The sequence below is a fragment of the Mastigoproctus giganteus genome, chromosome 2 (assembly GCF_048544385.1).
Source record: "Mastigoproctus giganteus isolate SK-2022 chromosome 2, ASM4854438v1, whole genome shotgun sequence".
In the NCBI taxonomy this organism is placed as follows: Eukaryota; Metazoa; Arthropoda; class Arachnida; order Uropygi; family Thelyphonidae; genus Mastigoproctus; species Mastigoproctus giganteus.
In genome coordinates, this window is record NC_143576.1 from 202464120 (window position 1) to 202484892 (window position 20773).

The window sequence follows — 20773 nt, forward strand, 5'->3', positions numbered from 1 at the left end:
TAGAAACTACCTTTGGCCTCACTATGGGGGATGGAGTCTCCTCCCTCACCACAAGTTTCCGTCCCCACCACGAGGAGGCAGGTCGCCCTATCTAGCAATTTTATTGACACCCAAAGACATCCTTGACATATTTCGTTAATTCAATAAAATAATCGTACCTTAGACATGATTTCCCCCAAGTTTTCCTGGGTGAGAGCAAGCATCACTCGCTCCAGCCATGCTCAGAGATCAGTGTAATTTGGACAATCCAACATGATGCGGAGACCAGTCTCTGGCTCTCCACAAGAGCACAGATCTGAGGTTACCAGCCCCAACTGTAGCAGCCTTGACCTCAAGCCATGTCCGGTTAGGACACAGCAGAGAGCCAGACCAAATCGGATCCAAGACATTCCATGGCTCACTGTCTGAATTGAGGGTATGAAGGCAAATGATTGCCATCCCTTGTCAGGTGGTCCATTGGTTCTGCCATATGAACTCAAATTCGTCATTTATCCTCCTCTGCTCCACTGTTATATTTCCAGTATCATCCACCAGCCCAAACGGATACCAACCACCAGTTGGGGAATCCCCCACCCCTCTTCAAGCCGTACCTCAGATATGCTCCACTGTTATATTTCCAGTATCATCCACCAGCCCAAACGGATACCAACCACCAGTTGGGGAATCCCCCCCCCTCTTCAAGCCGTACCTCAGATATGATCTTGTAACCAGTAAATCTGCTGGGATCTTACCTGCCAATACACAAAGTGCATTGGTGGAAACAGTTCTGCACGCTTGGGTTATGCCAAGAAGATCCAACCTCTGTGCAGAGAGAAGGATCCAGCAAACATGAGTTCTTGACCCTCCCTCCCCAAGCTCCAGTCGCATAAGTCAGGATTGGGACAAAGATGTTATCATAAAGGATGTGGAGAGCTTCTCCCTTAATGCCCCAATCCATGTGAGTAACTCACTAAAGCCTGGAATATGCCCTATTCACCCTCTCCCACAAGTACCTGGCAAGTACCAGGCGCACCCCTAGGTACATCACCTTATGGACGACTTGAAGAGAGAAGTACCCAGAGCGACAAATCAAAGATACTACAAATGTAACTGGACAATACCAACACTTTACACAGTTGACATCATGATTATTCAAAGCAAGTGAATCTGAGAAAGTACTACATGCAGCCTCATGATTATCTGACTTCATTCAACTGTTGATTGGAGAATAATTTCATGTCATCAGTAAATATTAAAATTTTGATACTACCAATGAAGTGAGAAGGTCTTTAACAAGAAATGTGAAATAAGAGTGACCAAAAGACTGATCCTTGTGAAACCTCGTTCAATGGTACAAAAACTGGCAAACTTTCCTGAGCAATGAGCATGTCTTTTCAAAGGTGAGATAACTCATTAACCAAGAATGTAAAGGATACAGAATTCCATAATGGCTAAGATCACAACAAAGATTCCAAGTAGAAAGACAATCATCAGAGAATCATGATGAATCAAGTATTAACAAGCTAAATAAATGCTTTGCTGATTGGATACCTGGGAAACTTTCATAATGCCAAAAATGAATCCATCCGTAGAAATCACATCCACTGAATTTATTTCCCCTAGGAAGTGATATGCTCACTCTAAGAATAAAATACTGTATCCAGAATTTCAATAGTTTTGTTTGTTTGTTTTTTATTTAAGTAATCTAAATGGTAGCATAGGCTAATTTTCACACAGCCTTCCAACTTCTAGTTGTTTGTTGATTTAGTTTTTAGGAGCATTAGCAACTAAGGCCATATTGCTTCGGGATATGCAGTGGTCATTCCCTGACCTTTCCGCATCCTCCGTATTTGGTGGTGACGGGCTCGAACCCCGGTCTGATCAAGAAGCGTGTGATACGCACTGCTGCTCCTTCCCACCTGGCTACGGAGGCGGCCACAATGTGTGCTAAGCACTGCTGCTCCTTCCCACCTGGCTACGGAGGCACCCCAACTTCTAGTGACAGCATAAAAAGAGCAAAACAAAAAAAGCATGGGAATAATTACAACATAACTGATTAATACTATTATACTAAGAATAAAAATTAATAATAAAAGTATTTAATTTATAATCTGAACATTATGTTTTCTAATATCAAACAAAAACCATATTTCATGTTTTTGTAAATGCAGTGGTACTTCACATTATGCTACCTTGTACTGCACCAATTTGTATAATGTTTTAGGTAAAAACATTCACTTGAAAACTAAAATATTAGGTATAATAAATGATTTATGCTAAAGAAATCCAATTATACAATAAATAACAACTCAAACAAGTATGCCACTGTTTTTTCCATAAAATAAGAAAATTAACATAGCAGTCTACATTAACACTGCTCTATGCTTATATTCAAACATTCATTCAATTAGATGTTAGTCAGTCACTATGATTGTTTATACCAAGAACACAAATCGATATTTAGAGCTACACTCAAGCAATTATGTTTCTTAACAGTTATTCGTTAATTATCGTTTTGTATGATCATTTTTTCTATTGCAAACATTAGCATAGCATCTATATACAGTGTAGTACTGTGCTTAATAGTAATAGCCAAGGAATATATCCAATAGCTTTAATAAGTAAATCAATATGAAGTTAGAATAGTATACCTACAGGTACCATTTTATACAGACCCTGTTTAGCACTAGTAGAGGCACATAATAATGGAAGTTTGTTCCAGCAATCAACTACCTGCTGCCTAAAGGCAAATTTCTGCACATCTATTCAACAACTATCTTTCCTCAATTTCAGTTTATTGCCTGCTCAGGTTTTTAATCCTGAGCAAGAGGAAGAATCCCATCGGCATTGAGCCTGCTCAATCCATTCAAGGCCTTATACACCTCAATCAGACCACCTCACAGGTGCCTAGTCTCCAGATGCTGCAATTTGCAGGACTTAAGCCTTTCTTCGTAAGAGCATCCTTTGTTGCAATCATCAGTCTTGTTGCCCTTCGCTGTACTCATTCTAGCAAAACTGTACCTCCTTCTTAAAATGAGGCTTCCAGACCTGTAAGCAGTACTCAAGGTGTGGCCTGACCATTGCCTTATACAAGGGGATAATCGCCTCATTATTGCTCCTCACAAAATTCTTGTATATCATTGACAAGACCCCATGACATACTCTGCCAGGGTGTGTGTAACACCACCCAGTTGGTACATTTCTTTGGAGTTACTGCTACACATATGCAGTATTTTGCATTTGTCAATGTTAAACTTCAGTTGCGACTTGTCAGCCCATCTACTCAACTTTTCCAGATCCTGTTGAAGCAGCATACTGCCATTAATGTTATTAACAACCCTGCCAACCTTTGCATCATCTGCAAACTTTGACATTAAGTTTGAGATACCTTCATCAATATCATTAATAAATATGCAAAACAACAATGGACTCAACACTGAACCCTGGGCACTCCAGGGTTCAGGTCCAGGGACTAATAGCTTCAGTCCACAAAGAGCAGTGTCCATTGATTACCACTCTCTGTTGTCTCCAACTCTACCATCATTTTGTCCATTGTAGTAATTTGCCCTTAATGCCATACTGCTCCAATTTGTACGGTACTCTTCCATGTGTAACAGTATCAAAAGCTTTCCTGAAATCCAAGTATATGATATCAAAATTATTTTTTGCATCCAGTTCCTTTGTGACCACGTCATGGTATCCAATCAAATTGGTCAGACAAGACTTCCCTTTAACAAACCCATGCTGTGTCTGAATTATTACTGCAGTCTTGTCTAGATGAACTGCAATGCTTCTTTAACTAGTGACTCCATTATTTTCCCTGGAACAGAAGTCAAACTAACAGGTCTGTAATTACACATGTCACCCTTTGATGCCCCTTTTATGAATTGGAGATACATTTGCACATCTCCAGTCTGTGGGGACCTCATTTGAGTCCAAAGATATTCTCATAATTATGGCCAAGGATTTGCTTACTTCCTTCCTTTATTATAACTAGATAGATCCCATCCATCCCGGGTGCCTTTCTTATCCATCCCGGGTGCCTTTCAACAATTTCTCCTCAACTTTGCCCTCAGTTATTACAAAATCATTTAACTCCCTGTTAGAGTTTGATAAACATCTGGCCTTCTCCTATTATTGAATAACTCCTCATGTGTGAATATAAATGCAAAATACTCATTGTCAGCTATCTCAGAATGATCATTTACAGTCAAAGCATTGATATCAAGCAGACCAATTTGATTCATCCCCCTCCTTTCAGAGTTTATATAAGTAAAGAAGTCTTTGCTGTTTTTCTTTGCATCCTTTGCCAAAGGTTTCTCATAAACTGATCGTAATCTTTCACTTGCCTAACCTCCTATGTGACTTGGTTACAGACTAGCATATATCTACCATAGGCTTCTGTGTCACCTGATAATTTATATGCATCCCATGCATTTTCCTTCTCTGTCACAAGTTTCATTAGTTCATCTGACATCCATTTGGGCCTAAACCTATAACAGTATTTCTTAGTTAGAACAAAAAGCGTAGTAGCTTACAAGATTACTTCCTTGAATGATTCCCATATAGAATTTGTTGGTAACATCTTCAGTTGGTCCCACTGTATAGAATTTAAAAAATCTAAGACCACTGTAGTCACCTTTACAAAAGCAAAAACTCTTCCCGTTACCCCTGATGGTAGTCAAACCTTTAAGTAAATCCTACACCAGTATACTGTGATCACTGCCACCTAGTGGTCACTGCCACCTAGTGGTTACTATATATATAGTAATATATATATACATTATATATATATTACTATATATATAATGTATATATATATATATATATACATTATATATATATATAATGTAAATTCTTAATGCATGAGTAATCACTGCTGATAATCAGATGAAGAGTATTACTCCCTCTTGTTGCCTCTCTAACATGCTGCTGTAGAAAACAATCATTCAATAAATCCACAAAAGCCTCGCTAGTGTGCGAGTGACCAATGCACAAGTTCCAGTTAATATCTGGGAAGTTAAAATCCCAAATTATATAACACTCACATTTACTGGCCCGCTATTTCTCTGTATAAATTGTTCATTGTACTCATCAGAGTCATTAGGCCTATAACAAACTCCTAGCCTCATTTTTACTTTCCCAGTGCTTATGTGATACCAAACTGACTCAACATTGCACTATCCATCTATATCAACTGGATGCACTTCCTTAGATTTTGTGTTTCCTATCTAACAGCATAACCCCTCCTCCCTTCCAATCCTGTCTATCCTTTCTGTACACATTGTACTCCCCAAATTCCAATTCTGCATTCCTTATATCTGTGTGACACCACATCTCTGATATCCCAACAATATCCACCTTTGATATCTTGACCAGCACTTCAAATTCAACAAATTTATTTACTATATACCTAGCATTGGTATACATGCAAATATACATGCACCTGTTCCTACTCTTAGTTACCCTAACACAGCCCATGTATTTACTTGTTCCAATATAGTAGTAGTAGTAGTAGTAGTGGCATGTGATGCAAGAAAGCAAATGTATGAGCTTATGCAGCATCAGCCAAAAAAAAAAAAATCACACCATTCCCTCCAAATGCCTGTTCAGTTCCTCCTTAAATTTATTCAACTTATCAACTTCCACAACGACAGATGGAAGTTTGTTCCAGCAATTAACCACCCGCTGGCTAAAGGCAAATTTCCGCACATCTATTCTACATCTGTCTTTTCTTAATTTGAATTTATGCCCCCTTAGGTTCGTAATCTGAACAAGTGGAAGGATCCCATCAGAATTCAGTGTGCTCAACCAATTCAAGGCCTTGTATACCTCAATCAGATCACCGCACAGGTGACTAGTCTCCAGCCACTGCAATTTGCAGAACTTAAGCCTCTCTTGGTAAGAGGATCCCTTCATTCCCCTCACCAATCTTGTTGCCCTTCTCTGTACACGCTCAAGTAAATCTACATCCTTTCTATTCCTAAAATGAGGCCTCCAGGCCTGTACGCAGTACTCAAGGCGTGGCCTGACCATTGCCTTATACAGAGGGATAATCACCTCCTTTTCCCTACTAGCAAAATTCCTATATATCATTGACAAAACCCCATGACCTGCCCTGGCAGCCTGTCTACACTGCTCAGAGAACTTCATATCTGACTGCACAATTACTCCCAGGTCTTTTTCATTTTCTACCACCTTAAGTGTAGTACCACACAGTTGGTACGTTTCTCTGGGGTTACTTCTACCCATATGCAGTACTTTGCATTTGTCAAGGTTAAACTTCAGTTGCCACTTCTTAGCCCATCTGTTCAAATTATCTAGATCCTGTTGCAGTAGCACACTGCCATTACTGTTATTAACAACCCTGCCAACCTTTGTATCATCTGCAAAAATTCGACATTAAGCCTGATATACCTTCATCAATATCATTGATAAATATACAAAACAACAGAGGACCCAACACCGAACCCTGTGGGACTCCACTAATAACATTAGTCCAAGAAGAGCAGTACCCATTGATTACCACCCTCTGTCTTCTCCCACTTAACCATCCTTTTATCCATTGTAGCAACTTACCCTTAATACCATTCTGCTCCAATTTGTACAATAGTCTTCCATGCGCAACAGTGTCAAAAGCTTTCCTGAAATCCAAATATATGATATCAAAGTTATTTTTTGCATCCAGTTCCTTTGTAACCACATCATAATATCCTATCAAATTTGTCAGACAAGACTTTCCCTTAACAAACCCATGCTGTGTCTGAATTATTGCTGCAGTCTTGTCTAGATGATCCTGCAATGCATCTTTAACCAGCGACTCCATTATTTTACCCGGAACAGAAGTTAAACTAACTGGTCTGTAATTACTCGTGTCACCCTTCAATCCCCCTTTGTGAATTGGGGATACATTTGCACATCTCCAGTCAGTGGGAACCTCCCCTGAGTCCAAGGATGCTCTCATAATTATGGCTAAGGGTTTGCTTAGTTGCTTTGCCGCTTCCTTTAATATAACTGGATAGATCGTATCCACTCCAGGTGCTTTTCTTACGTTTAACTTCAACAATTTCTCTTCCACTTTGCTCTCAGTTATTACAAGATCATTAAGCACCCTGCTACAATTTGAAAACCTGCCATTTTCAAACCTTAATAACTCCTCATGTGTGAATGTAGATGCAAAATACTCATTCAGTTTGTTTGCTATCTGAGCAGGATCATCAACAGTCGAACCATCGATGTCAAGTGGACCAATCAGATTCATCCCCTTCCTTTTAGAGTTTATATAAGTAAAGAAATCCTTGCTGTTTTTCTTAGCATCTTTTGCCAAGGATTTCTCGTAATCTGCCTTTGCCCTCCGAACCTCTTTTGTGACCTGATTACAGATTAACTTATATCTGCCATAGGCTTCTGAGTTGCTTGATAATTTATATGCATTTTTCTTCTCTGTTATGAGTCTCATTAATTCATTTGACAACCATTTAGGCCTAAACCTTGAACAATATTTCTTAATAGGTATGAAACTTTTAGTAGCTTCCACGATTAATTCCTTGAATGCTTCCCACTTAGAATTTACTGTTGGTAACATCGTCAGTTGATCCCACTGTACAGAATTTAAAAACTGTCGGAGACCACTGTACTCGCCTTTACGGAAGCAAAAACCCTTTCCTTTACCCCTGATGGTAATTAAATCTTTAAGTAAATCCCACGTCAGTACACTGTGATCACTGCCACCTAGTGGTTCTTTTATCTGCAAATTCCGAATACATGAATGATCACTGCTGATAACCAGATCAAGAGTATTACTTTCTCTGGTTGCCTCTCGAACATGCTGCTGCAGAAAACAATCATCCAATAAATCCACAAAAGTCTGACTAGTGTGTGAGTGCCCAACCCAAAAGTTCCAGTCAATATCAGGGAAGTTAAAATCCCCCATTATAAGACATTCCGATTTACTAGCCCACTCTATTTCTCTGTACAATTGTTCATTGTACTCATTCGAGTCATTAGGCCTATAACACACTCCTACTCTAATTTTTGCTTTCGCAGTGCTTATGTCACACCAAACTGACTCAACAGTGCACTGTTCATCTATATCAACTGGATGCACTTCTTTTGATTTTATGTTTTTCTTTATTAACAGCATAACACCTCCTCCCTTCCTATCCTGTCTATCCTTTCTGTACACATTGTTCTCCCCAAATTCCAGTTCGGCATTCCTTATATCTGTGTGACACCACGTCTCTGATATCCCAACAATATGACTCCCAGCAGTCCTGGAAATCTCCATTACCTTGATTTCCAGGCTAATGCTCATTCCAATTGAAGTATGAAAGAATCAATTCCACCTCTGCCTGCAGCTACTGTTAATCTATTAGTCTGTGAATCCCCCAAGCTATCAGTTTTCTGATCCACCTAACATTGCCTCGATAGCATCAGAAAATATTCTTGCACCCTTTCTATTTAAGTGTATCCCATTCCTGTAGTAGTAAAAACACACTATTCCCTCCAAATGCCTCTCCAGTTCCTCCTTAAATTTATTTAACCTATCAACTTCCACAACGACAGATGGAAGTTTGTTCCAGCAATTAACCACCCGCTGGCTAAAGGCAAATTTCCGCACATCTATTCTACATCTGTCTTTTCTTAATTGGAATTTATGCCTCCTTAGGTTCGTTAATCTGAACAAGTGGAAGGATCCCATCAGAATTCAGCATGCTCAACCCATTCAAGGCCTTATACACCTCAATCAGATCACCGTGCAGGTGCTTAGTCTCCAGCCACTGCAATTTGCAGAACTTAAGCCTCTCTTGGTAAGAGGATCCCTTCATTCCCCTCACCAATCTTGTTGCCCTTCTCTGTACACGCTCAAGGAAATCTACATCCTTCTTAAAATGAGGCCTCCAGACCTGTATGCAGTACTCAAGGTGTGGCCTGACCATTGCCTTATACAGAGGGATAATCACCTCCCTTTCTCTGCTAGAAAAATTCCTTTATATCATTGACAAAACCCCATGAGCTGCCCTGGCAGCCTGTCTGCATTGCTCAGAAAACTTCATATCTGACTGCACAATTACTCTCAGGTCTTTTTCATTTTCTACCACCTTAAGTGTAGTAACACACAGTTGGCATGTTTCTCTGGGGTTACTTCTACCCATATGCAGTACTTTGCATTTGTCAAGTTTAAACTTCAGTTGTCACTTCTTAGCCCATCTGACCAAATTTTCTAGATCCTGTAGAAGTAATCTCTCCTGTTAACAAATACAGACCACGCCGAGAAAAATTCTACCCTATGAGCCTTGCACAATCTCTCCAGCGCCGAACTGACTGACAAAGCTCTCATCATATACTCTCTCCCATTGTGTCTGGAAGGATTGTAGACACTTTCAAATTTAACCGTAACTCATGACTTTTTTTTAACATTGACCTGTACTTGTTTAGTTTAACGTTCTATCCTCAGGAACTAACCACAACTAAAAACAGAGCACACAAAAGCAAATTTCTAAACTATTACATAATAGATCACTTTCAGAAAATTATCACATGCCATTTTTGAATTATGTTCTGAAATACTAGAGCTACAATGGTTATAAGAAGTCAAACTGTGAATTTTAAATAATTAAGAACACAATATTACCTTTGTTAATTCTTTGTATAATTCTGGATAAGTGAGAACAATATCTGGTGAAACATCTTTATCTAAGACCAATGAGAAAACTGGAAACATGGTATAGACAGTTGCATACCTGTAATAAAATGTATATGCATTTATTCTGATGAGAGCAAAATACATTACATAGTTAAACCAGTTGTTGACCTTTTGGGTGGATAAACCCAATATAAAATTTTTAAAAATCTTACATATCTATAAATCATTTGCATAAAACTTCCAAATTTTTTAAAATGTATTTCTTAGAAAACTTCATTTAAAAAAATCTTTGTACATCACTTTGAAATGACTAAATGGTCATCATCCTCAACAAAGCACCTTAGAGGGGATCTGATTGAGGTTTATAAGGCTCTGAGAGGGGTAAGTAAAATGAATGAAGGATGAATTTTCACCGTTAAAAAGAATTACAAAACTAGGGGCCATAAATTCGAAATACAGGGGAAGATGTTTAGACTAAATTGTAGGAAGTTGCCTTTAGCCAGTAAGTTGTTTATTATTGGAACAAGCTGCCTTCACGGGTAGTTGAGCTGACAGTTAAAAGAAATTCAGACGCCAACTGGATAGTTAACTACGCGAGGAGGGAAGTATATAATTTGTATTTTCTTATCTACTTTTTTTTTTCTTTTTTTCTGCCAGTGCAGCAAAAGCCTGTGGCTTCCTTGCAGCTAATGAAACATGCACAAAAGAAAAGGCATATGCAAGAATTACAAATGTAGATATTTTTCAGTGTTGAAATCAGAAAGAGCTTTTGGAAGGCACTTTTGAAAGCGCACAAAGCTTACTGAGGCATGTGTGAAAATTTGATTTCAGCCAGCAATTTAGTGATCATTAGAACAAACTAACATTTAGTGTTGTGGAAGTGGGTATTTAAAGAAGGCTTAGACAAATTATTAGGAGGAATAGACAGCCAACTGGTGGAGGTGGGTAGTTGTCATGTTTTTTTTTTTTTTTGCTAATGCTGTACAAGCTTGTTTCCTTGAATCATTTGCAAATGAGAAATAAAATGTAAAGAATTCACCTGGCGAACTCATCTCATCAAAACCACGGAATCTTGGTGAATGACAAAATCCAAAAGGCACAGCATTTCAATCACCCCAAGCTCTGCTATAGGCTTGGATGAACATAAATGGTTCTATGACATGGCAATCTTTCCTTCTAGTATAGGAATTGAATCCCTTGCCAAACAGGGGATATGTTCCTGAAAAGTAACATATCCCCTGTGGTTGGCAAGACTAAGGTCCATAGAAAGTAGGAAATTAAGGTAAAAAAAAAACAATAAAACACATGAAAATAACAGACAAAACTTCATTTTCAATTTAAGTAATACAGAAATGATGAAACCTATCAAGTACTTTTACTTATGTTCCAATATTCCTTTTCTGGATTTTTCACAAATTCACTTTCAGCCAGCAATTGAACATTTAAAGACCACATTGAATGTTTAAAGACCACAACAGAGGGCAAAATAAATACTAGTTCACAAAAAACATAGTAATCTTCAAAGTGTTACAAAAACTAGTCCAACATACATCTTGGAAAAATAATAATTAAATCTTGACTTTTAAGTCTTCTGTTCCTCTGCAATACTTACTAGGTTCCCCCTCCCCATAATTTTGGGAAAGAGACGATAACTGTCATATTTTTTTTGTTTAAAGAAACTGGGCCGAACAGCATACATATAAAACAAAACACAGATTGTAAAATTTTGGTAAGCAAATACCAAAATACAAAACTGTATTATCTCAAATCTACAGATACCAAACCTGCAATTGGCAAGGGACCCCTGTACTAACTCATTCAAGAACTGAGACTAAAAGGAGGGAAGTACTGAAGAGGCCATTAAATAACCCCCCCCCCAATAGAAATTACAATCAGATGCAGAAAGAAAATTCATCACAGAAAAAACAAGTGAGGAAATATATTTAAGAAAGAATAAATTAAATAATAGAAATAAAACACAAAAGGTCCTGTATTGAGTACAAGAACCAAAAACATTTGAACACATAGGTAGGATGCTCAGAACTGAAGAAACTTCAGATGGTGAAAATCAACTTAGTGTTATTTTGTGACAGTTTATTCTTATTTTGAAAAAAATTCTTGTAATACTCATTCAACCACAGCCATGGTTCTGGGGTAACAGACACAAACACTGTGCACCCATTGTGAGATCTGGCACATACACTACCACAAAAGAGAAATGCATGACTCGTTGTTACGTGTTATACTGCTAAATCTGCTGCAATAATACAGTTACAACAAAGTCAAATACCTCTGGCCTTGGGTATTCAAGACTATAGAAACTAGCGCATAATATTTTTGCAAATATTATTATGTGCCATTATTAGCCAAGACTATAAACAAACTATCATATCATCACTAGTGATGAGGGCTACACTTTTTTTCAGTCAGATCTTTTCTGGTTCAATTAGTTATTAATACTATAATCCTCTTGTTTTCCTGTTCTGGATCAGCATTCAGTTGCCTGAATATAAGCTGGTCCTTTTTTCCCTCAAACTGACAGTTAAAGAGTTGGGTGCGCATGAAATAATTAATTCATATGTAGTTAGGGTGCATGAAACAAGTGATTCTTATGTTACCAACTAGTAGAGTCCTAATGGAAATGCATCATACTTCATTTTTTGATGTTATTTGAGCTGCTCATTGATACGAAAATTTAAATGAGTAAGCTTTAAATATTGCATATAAATACCAAGGACAACATGAAGCCCACTTACTGTTAGTTGTTCTGATTTTAGGATACAGAATTTCAATTACAATGTAATACTCATTTCGTGGTGGAGGAGAGTAAATTTTACCTGTTGCCTATTGTGGAGAGGAATGTTCCAATTCTGTGTTATTTCTGTGTCAATTCTGCATTCTTAATAATACTGGCAATGCAACTCAGAGTTGCAAGAGATCCATATTCTGACATTACCAAAGTCTGACATGCCTTATACTCCAAAATAAAATTCTATTTCTTTATCTTCACTGATATTGAGAAGCACTGGAAACTTCTTTTTTTTTTTTTCTTCTTCTTTTCTTTTCTCCCACCCCCACACACACCCAACATCAATTTATTTCAGTTTGGTTCTAGAAACTTGTTCTGTGTGGTATGGGTGTTTAATGGCACACAAGCTGCTGTGGCTATAGTACGCCTATTCATAGGAATGTTATAAATAATAATTAATATGAAACCAGCTCAATTTCATTTCAGCTCAGAAACTATTTATATTCAATCATAAATTCCAATTTCTTTAAAAAAACAGTAAAGTTCATTAATATTTGCCTCCTCTCCAATAATATGATTTAAGGTTATCGATTCTCGGAGATTAGCCAGAGAAAGAAATACTGAAGTTCGATGTTGTTGATAATGTGCACAGTCGATCAAAATATGTTTGATTGTTAGATGTTCCGAGCAATGTGAACACTGAGGAGGATCATTGCCTGTGAGTAGATGGAGGTGAGTCAGATGAGTATGTCCTATTCTAATCCGTGCAAGTACCACTTCTTCTCGTCGAACTGTCTGAATGCTTGAGTGCCAAAATTTTGGATCTTGTTTCAATTGGAAGAGTTTGTTTATGCTACAGCTCTGTCCACTGTGCATGGTATGCTGCATGAATTGTGATATTATAATCAGAAGCTGGAATGAAGACAGAGGTTAAGTCTGAAGTTGATGGATTTTTAGCAGAAATATCAGCCAGTTCATTCCCTTTAATGCCTGAATGTACTGGAATCCAGCAAAACTTTACTAGTTATTGGCAGTCTTCAATTTTCAACAGCAAACTCCTGATCTTATTTATAACAGGGTGATCCTTATGAAAGGGATTCTGCATTACTCTAATTGAGCTGAGAGAGTTAGTGTAAACTAAATATTTTGCAGATGGGTGAAGAGTCAAATTTTCTAGAGCTAATTGTATTGCATATAGTTCTGCTGAAAACCTGCTGTACTCAGGTGGAAGAGAAGCTATAATAGCAGAAGGAAACACTGCTGCTGCTCCAAGAGTTGAATGAGATTTGGAACCACCCATATATATCGGTAGGAAGTCAACATAGTTTTGAAATGGCTAGCATGGAGTTGTTGCACATTTAGAGTCAGTAGACAGTTCTTTCCCCACTGAAGAAAATATGTATCACATGTCAGTTGAGGAAAGGTGGTCCGTGGTGGAGGAGAGTAAATTTTACCTGTTGCCTATTGTGGAGAGGAATATTATAATTCTGTGTTATTTCAAGGAGCCATAGGCCTGCTGGTCATATTTTACTTGGTTTATTTCTATAGAGATTGTGAAATGGTGAATTAAAGAGGTATGGCTGAATAAGATGCGGAGAGAAATTGTATTTTTGCTGCATATTTAAGTATATACATTCTTCTGTGGAGGTACAGAGGGGGCTCACGAGCTTCAAGAGCAATCCACAGTGCATTGTGTTATATAGGATCCAGCCAAGACAATACACTCCTTCGGGAAGAATCAAACTGGAGCACCATAATCCAAATGAGATCTAATCAGTGCTCTATATACAAAGGGTACTAGGAAAGTTTTGCAATATGACGCAACAATGAATCACAGGAAGCTGCTTGTTGCTGCATGTTGAGACATGTTCATACGTGCATAGTAGCCGCCGCGCCAAGTCGATGGGCTCAGTTATTCATTAGTAGTGAGAGTGTAAAGTGCTTGCGATGGCATCGTGGTCACGAAATGAGATAAGGACAGTTTTGCGGTATAATTTCGTGCGTGGTTTAAGCATAGACCAGTGCTTAGAAGAAATGACTCTTGAACTAGATGATGATTGTCCACATCGTACAACGATATTCAGGTGGTATAGAGAATTCCAAAGGCGAAATTTCACTCTGGAGGATTCTGAGAGGCCGGGAAGGCCACGAACGTCAGTTACGGAGGAAAACGTTACTGCTGTGAGGAAAATGCTTGACGAAAACAGGCGAGTGACCTACCAACAGATAGAGGATACTTTGGGCCTAAATGCACCAGCAATTTGTTCGATTCTGCAAGATCATTTGCACGTGAAGAAACTTTGTTCTCTCTGTGTGCCGCATCAACTGACTGAAGAGCAGATGACACGACGTGTGACTTGGTGCCGGGAGATGTTAAAAAAAAGTTTGATAAGGGACAATCTCGGTATGTGAACAACATCGTGACAGGTGACGAGACTTGGCTGTACTATTACGATCTGCCGACCAAGGCTCAAAACAAAGTTTGGGTCTTTGATGATGACGACACACCCGTAATTGTCAGAAAATCCCGATCTGTAAAGAAGAAAATGATAGCTGTATTTTTCAAATCGAGTGGAATTGCGGAACGTGTCGTTTTGGACACGCAGAAGACAGTCACAGCTAAGTGGTATACTGAACAATGCCTGCCTAAAGTCACTGGATCTATGAAGAACCTGTGGCCAAAGTCAAGAATGGACACCTGGTACCTCCATCACGATAATGCTCCAGCTCACCGCGCCAAAGCCTGCACCGAATATTTGACCACGACAGGACTGAAACTTCTCGAGCACCCTCCCTACAGTCCAGACCTTGCTCCCTGCAACTTTTCACTGTTCCCGCATGTGAAAATGAAGCTAAAAGGGAGGCGGTTTTCCAGTGATGAGGACCTTCTACGGGCTTGGGACAACGAGTGTGCTTTACTCCCTAGTGAAACTTGGCAGAACTGGTTTAAAGATTGGTTTCGGAGGATGGAGAGGTGTATTGAATGTAGAGGAAATTACTTTGAAAAAATTAAATAAACAAAGCTGTATTGCAAAACTTTCCTAGTACCCTTTGTAAGAACAGTTGTACAATCTGCTCCACAAGACAGGACAGATAAAGCTGTTAGCATGTTCAGCTTTTTCAGACAGATCATCATCATCAGCCATTTTCAATCCACTGCAGGATGAAGACCTCTCCAGCAACTTTCCAGTTCCTTCTGTTTTGAGCACTGGCCATCCATTTACTACTCAAAAACTCATGAATTTCATCTATCCATCTCCACCTTTGTCTTCCAGCTCCTCTTGGGTACCATTCTGTTATTTTCGTACTCCATCTGTCATCATGTCTTCGAGCTATGTGTCCTGCCCAAGACCATTTTAGTTCTTTAGTTTTGATAAGAATGTCCTTTACTTGAGTTTGCTGCCTAATCCATGTGTTTCTCTTCTTATCTAACAGTCTGATTTCCAATATAATTCGTTCCATTCTTCGCTGTGTAGTTCTCAGCTTCTCTTCCATTCTTTTGGTGAGTGCCCAAGTTTCACTTCCATAAGTCATGGTGGGGAGCATACATTGGTTCATTATTTTACGTTTCAGACAAACTGGGATATTGCTCTTCAGTATGTGACTATATTTCCTGAATGCTATCCATCCAAAATTTATTCTTCTCTTGACTTCCAGCCATTTATCATTATTACAGCTAATAACTTGTCCCAGATAAGTATATGACTCCACCTTTTCAATTACTGCTCCTTCAATCGTTATGTCCCTTTCTGTGGCATAGTTGTTCATCATTACTTTTGTTTTAGCCATATTCATCTTTAGTCCAAAATCCTTACTAACTGTGCATAACTGATTAAGATTTTCCTCTAATTCTTTGGGATCGTGGCTTATGACCACAATGTCATCTGCAAATCGTAACTGGTTTAGGTACTCTCCGTTCACATTGACTCCTTTCTGCGACCAGTCTAATCTTCTGAAAGCTTCCTTAAGGGCAGCAGTAAACAGCTTCGGAGATATTGTGTCTCCTTGTCGAACTCCTTTCTCGATTTTAAATTTCCTACTGTCTTTGTCTAGTCTAATAAAGGAGGTAGACTCTCATATATTTTCTTCAAAATCATAATATATGGGGTATCTATGCCTTGTCTTTCCAGTGCCCGAAACATTGCCTTATGCTGTATGGAGTCAAATGCCTTTTCATAATCCACAAATGCCAGGCATAATGGTGTTTTATATTCATTTCCTTTCTCCATTGGCTGTGATATTACGTGAAGGTGATCCATAGTTGAGATCTTGTCCTAAAGCCAGCTTGCTCTTTCGGTTGATTCTCAAGTATTCTTTCTAATCTGTTAGTAATGACCCTTGTGAACAACTTGTAGATGTGGGATAACAAGCTAATTGGTCTATAATTTCCAATTTCTGATTTATCTCCTTTCTTATGGAGCAAAACTATTGATTGCATTATTCCACTGCTTAGGCATAATGAATAAGGGATAATGCCCTTTGTGCATCCGAAAAGGTATGCAGTTTTTGTGTTATGTCTCTTCCTCCCAATTTTAACAACTCTACAGTAACTTCATCTTCCCCCGGGGCTTTCTGATTCTTCATTTTCTTCAATGCATGTTCTACCTCATCAGGAAGAATATCGGGTATGTCGTACGTGTTGTTACTTTGGAATCCATCTTCCCCAATGCTGGCATCATTACCTCGCTCCTTGTATAATTCTCTATAGTAGTCTTCTGCTATTTGAATTATGCCTTCTCAGCTGTTTATAAATACACCATCGCTATTCTTCAGTTTCAGTATCATTTGTCTTTCTGTATTACTGCTCATGGCTTCTGATTTAAATCCTTTGTTTTCCCTTAAGGCTTGTTCTACTTTTCTTGTGTTAAATCTTCTTATGTCCTCTCTGAGTCTCTTTCTAATGGCTTTGCATAACTCAGTATACTCAATGTTCTCCCTATCAGTGATTTTCTTGCTCTTCATTTGTCATCTTTGGTTCATCATGAGTGTTTCTTGCGTTTCACATTCACAAGTGTTTCTTGACTAATTTTTTCTTCTTTGGATTTCTTTTTCCCTATAGGTTTCTTGGGCTTTATCACTTTCAGAAATTTGTAATATTCCTCGTCGACATCTTGGTCCTGAGCAGTCTGCAGAAGCTCAAACTTGTTCTTAAGTTCCAGTACATACTGCTTTTTCTCCTCTTCTGTTATCTCAAAGACCTTTGTATTATTTACTCGAGTCAGTTTTTTCCTTTCCTTTCCTACATCTATATCAAGTGTACATCTTACCATTCTGTGATCACTTCCAACATTTACCTTATTCAGGACGGTAACATCATTCACAATATATCTTCTGTTAGTGAGGATGAAGTCGATTTCATTAGTTGTTAATCCATTTGGACTCTTCCATATCCACTTTCTGTTCACCTTTTTCTTGAAAAAAAGTGTTCATTAGTGTCAGTCCTTGAGATTCTGCAAATTCCACAAGTCTTTCACCTCTTTTATTTCTTTCACCAATTCCAAAATTTCCTATAGTTCCTCTTTCTGCACTGTTTTGCCTTTTTCCAACCTTAGCATTGAAGTCCCCCATAATAATAGTGTAGTGGGTTTTCTGCTCATCTAGAAGACTCTCAATTTCGGTGTACATTTCTTCAACCTCTTCATCATCATGGCTCGATGTAGGTGCATAAATCATTATAATCTTTAGCTTGTACCTCTTAGAAATCTTGAGTATTAGTCTTGATACCCTTGGTGATGTACTTCTGAATTCCAAAATGTTGTTTTTAAAATCTTTATGGACCAGAAACCCAACTCCACCTTCACTCCTTTCACTGTTTCCATTGGTGTACAGCAGATTTCCACTTGATAAACTTATAAGTGATTCATTTCTTCTTCTTGTTTCAGCCAAACCAATGATATTCCAATTCACATTTTCTAATTCCTTTTCCAGCTCTAATATCCTGTCTTCACCGATGAGTGATCTTACGTTATAACAGGCCAAGTTCAGTTTCCGTGCATGGCAGCCTGATCGTACCCAGAGATTCTTAGCACCCTCTGCTTCCACTCTGATCCTCTCGCTGCCGTAAGAGGGAGAGTGAAAGCTGCTGGGGACTGAGGGCCATTTGCTTTGTTGTGCTATCATATGCTGGAGGGTTTGGTCTTTTCCTCTTCACGCTGACCAGGCGTCTTGAAGAGAAGCACTCTACACGTTTGTTGCCACCTAAGTGACGTAACAGGGCTTACCATTGAGAAGGTGTGCATGAGTGGATTTTAGGGAGGCAGGCCAACCAGACTTCTCCTCTGTAATAGAGAGATATTGAACCCATGTCTGATAACACACAGGATACCTGTTCCCCTCTAAGTAGTGCATATTAATTTAATGTGCTCAAAGAAGTTTAACTTGCTGTCAAGGATCAATCTCAGGAATCTGATATTATCGGCAATCGGAATGGTGCAATTGGATATCCGAAGTTCGGGGTCTATATGCAATTTGCATTGATTGCAGAAGCGGATCGCAACGGTTTTCTGATGGGAAAGACGATATCCATTGAGCTCAGCCCACTTTTGCACTTTACTTAAGGTCATCTGCATTTGCCGTTCAATGGATCTCATGTTCAAGAATGGCAAGAAATAGAGATTGTCAGCGTAAAAATATGCCTACACAGTATTTGGAAGTTCTTTTGTAATGGAATCAATTCTAAGGGCAAATAGGGTTGCACTCAGTACTGACCCTTGTGGTACTCCTTTCTGCGAGAAGATAGTAGAAAGGGAGTTTTGATAACAAACCTGGAAAGTGCAGCTTTGGGGGAAGTTCTTAATAAATATGGGCAGGTTGCCATATAGACCAAGAGCATGAAGGTCACTGAGAATGCCAACTGCCAGGTGGTATCGAATGCCTTCTCTATATCTATGGAGACCATAACAAGGTGTTCAATTTTTACAAAGACATTGCAAATTTCAGATTCAGCCTTGATCATCAGATCTAAGGATAACCTGTTTTGGCGAAAGCCATGTTGACATTTACTCAGTACACGTTGAGCTTCAATGATCCAAATGAGTCGACGGTGGACCATTTTTTGGAGAATTTTACCAAGGCAACTTGACAAAGAGATTGGTCTGTAACTATAAAGAGTGGAGGGATCTTTTCCAGGCTTCAAAAAGGCTAAAACTGTAGCATGGTGCCAAGAGGTTGGAAAAATATTTTCCGGGAAGATCCGGTTAAAAAAGACTAGCAGCAGTTGTAATTTTTTTGTCATCAAGAGGCTGCAGCATGACATAGTATATGCCATCTGGCCCAGCGGCACTGTTTCATGTTGTTTTAATGGCCTGTAAGAGTTTACAATATTGAAGGCTGAGGAAGTGATTGTGAGGTTCGAAAGTAGATGGATCTCTGTTCAGTAGTGGTCTTAATTTTCTGGAATTCCAGAGTGTAGTTTGAAGCAGCTGAGACTTGGGCAAAAGTTTTGGCCAAGGAATTTGCAATATCTAGAGAAGAGAATTCTTGCCCATTGCAAGAAAGAATTGGGGAAGGGATGGTTGGAAACTTCCCAGAAAGCTGCCTAATTTTCTTCCATATTAATCAGGAGTTGGTGTATCTATTGATAGTAGATGCGAATTGAGTCCATCTACTTTCTTTCTTGGCTTTCCTTTGAATGAAACGCACTTTCGCCCTTAGCTTCTTGTAGTTAATTGAGAATTGGGTGTAGTTGGAGATTGACGGAATAAATTAAATGCTTTGTTTTTTTCCTTCTTCACTTTTGTGCACTCTTCGTTCCACCAGCAGTTGAAGTGCAGTTTGGTCATGGAATTTGATAATGGAATTGAGTATTTAGCCTGCAACTAAAAGACAGGATGTGATATAATCAGTGACTTTATCTATGGGCTGTAGTTAAATAGTTTTTTTTTTCCAGAGTGACTGCTGACTGAAATTTGGCCCAATTGGCTTAAGAGAATTTCCAGTTCCTGCAGAGTAGATCTAATGGTGGTTGTGTAGTGAGCAGGTTACAAACAATTGGGAAGTGGTCACTACCCATGGGATCTTTTAGTATGTACCACTCTATAGTCGGGACCAATACTGGAGAACTAATTGAGAGATCAATTGCTGAGGTGTGTCCATTTGGAAGCTGCATGTGAGTGTGTGCACCAGTATTAAGTATGATGAGGTTTTGGGCATCTAGAAGTCTTTCAATGAGTCTACCCCGTTTATCTAATTTTGGAGTGCCCCATAAGGGATAATGTCCATTAAAATCCCCCAATATACAGAAAGCTGGAGTAATCTGTATGATGAGATCTTCAAGATCTTTTAAAGAGTAAGCATGGTTTGGCGCTAAGTATATTGAGACAAGCATTACGGCAATATATGAACAGCAACAGCTTCTAATTCAGTCTGAATAGGGACATGTTTAGTTGGGATCTTTGAAT

General features: G+C 38.8%; 1 protein-coding gene across 1 annotated transcript in view; it reads right to left on the reverse strand.

Annotated features, from left to right (window-relative positions):
- The window catches only part of LOC150089919 (putative phospholipid-transporting ATPase IIA), a 359368-nt gene that overhangs the window by 61271 nt on the left and 277324 nt on the right, over positions 1–20773 (reverse strand). The window contains exon 22 of the mRNA XM_090368898.1: positions 9614–9722. Within this exon, the coding sequence (XP_090225024.1) occupies positions 9614–9722 (109 nt within the window). The remainder of the gene's footprint in view (positions 1–9613; positions 9723–20773) is intronic.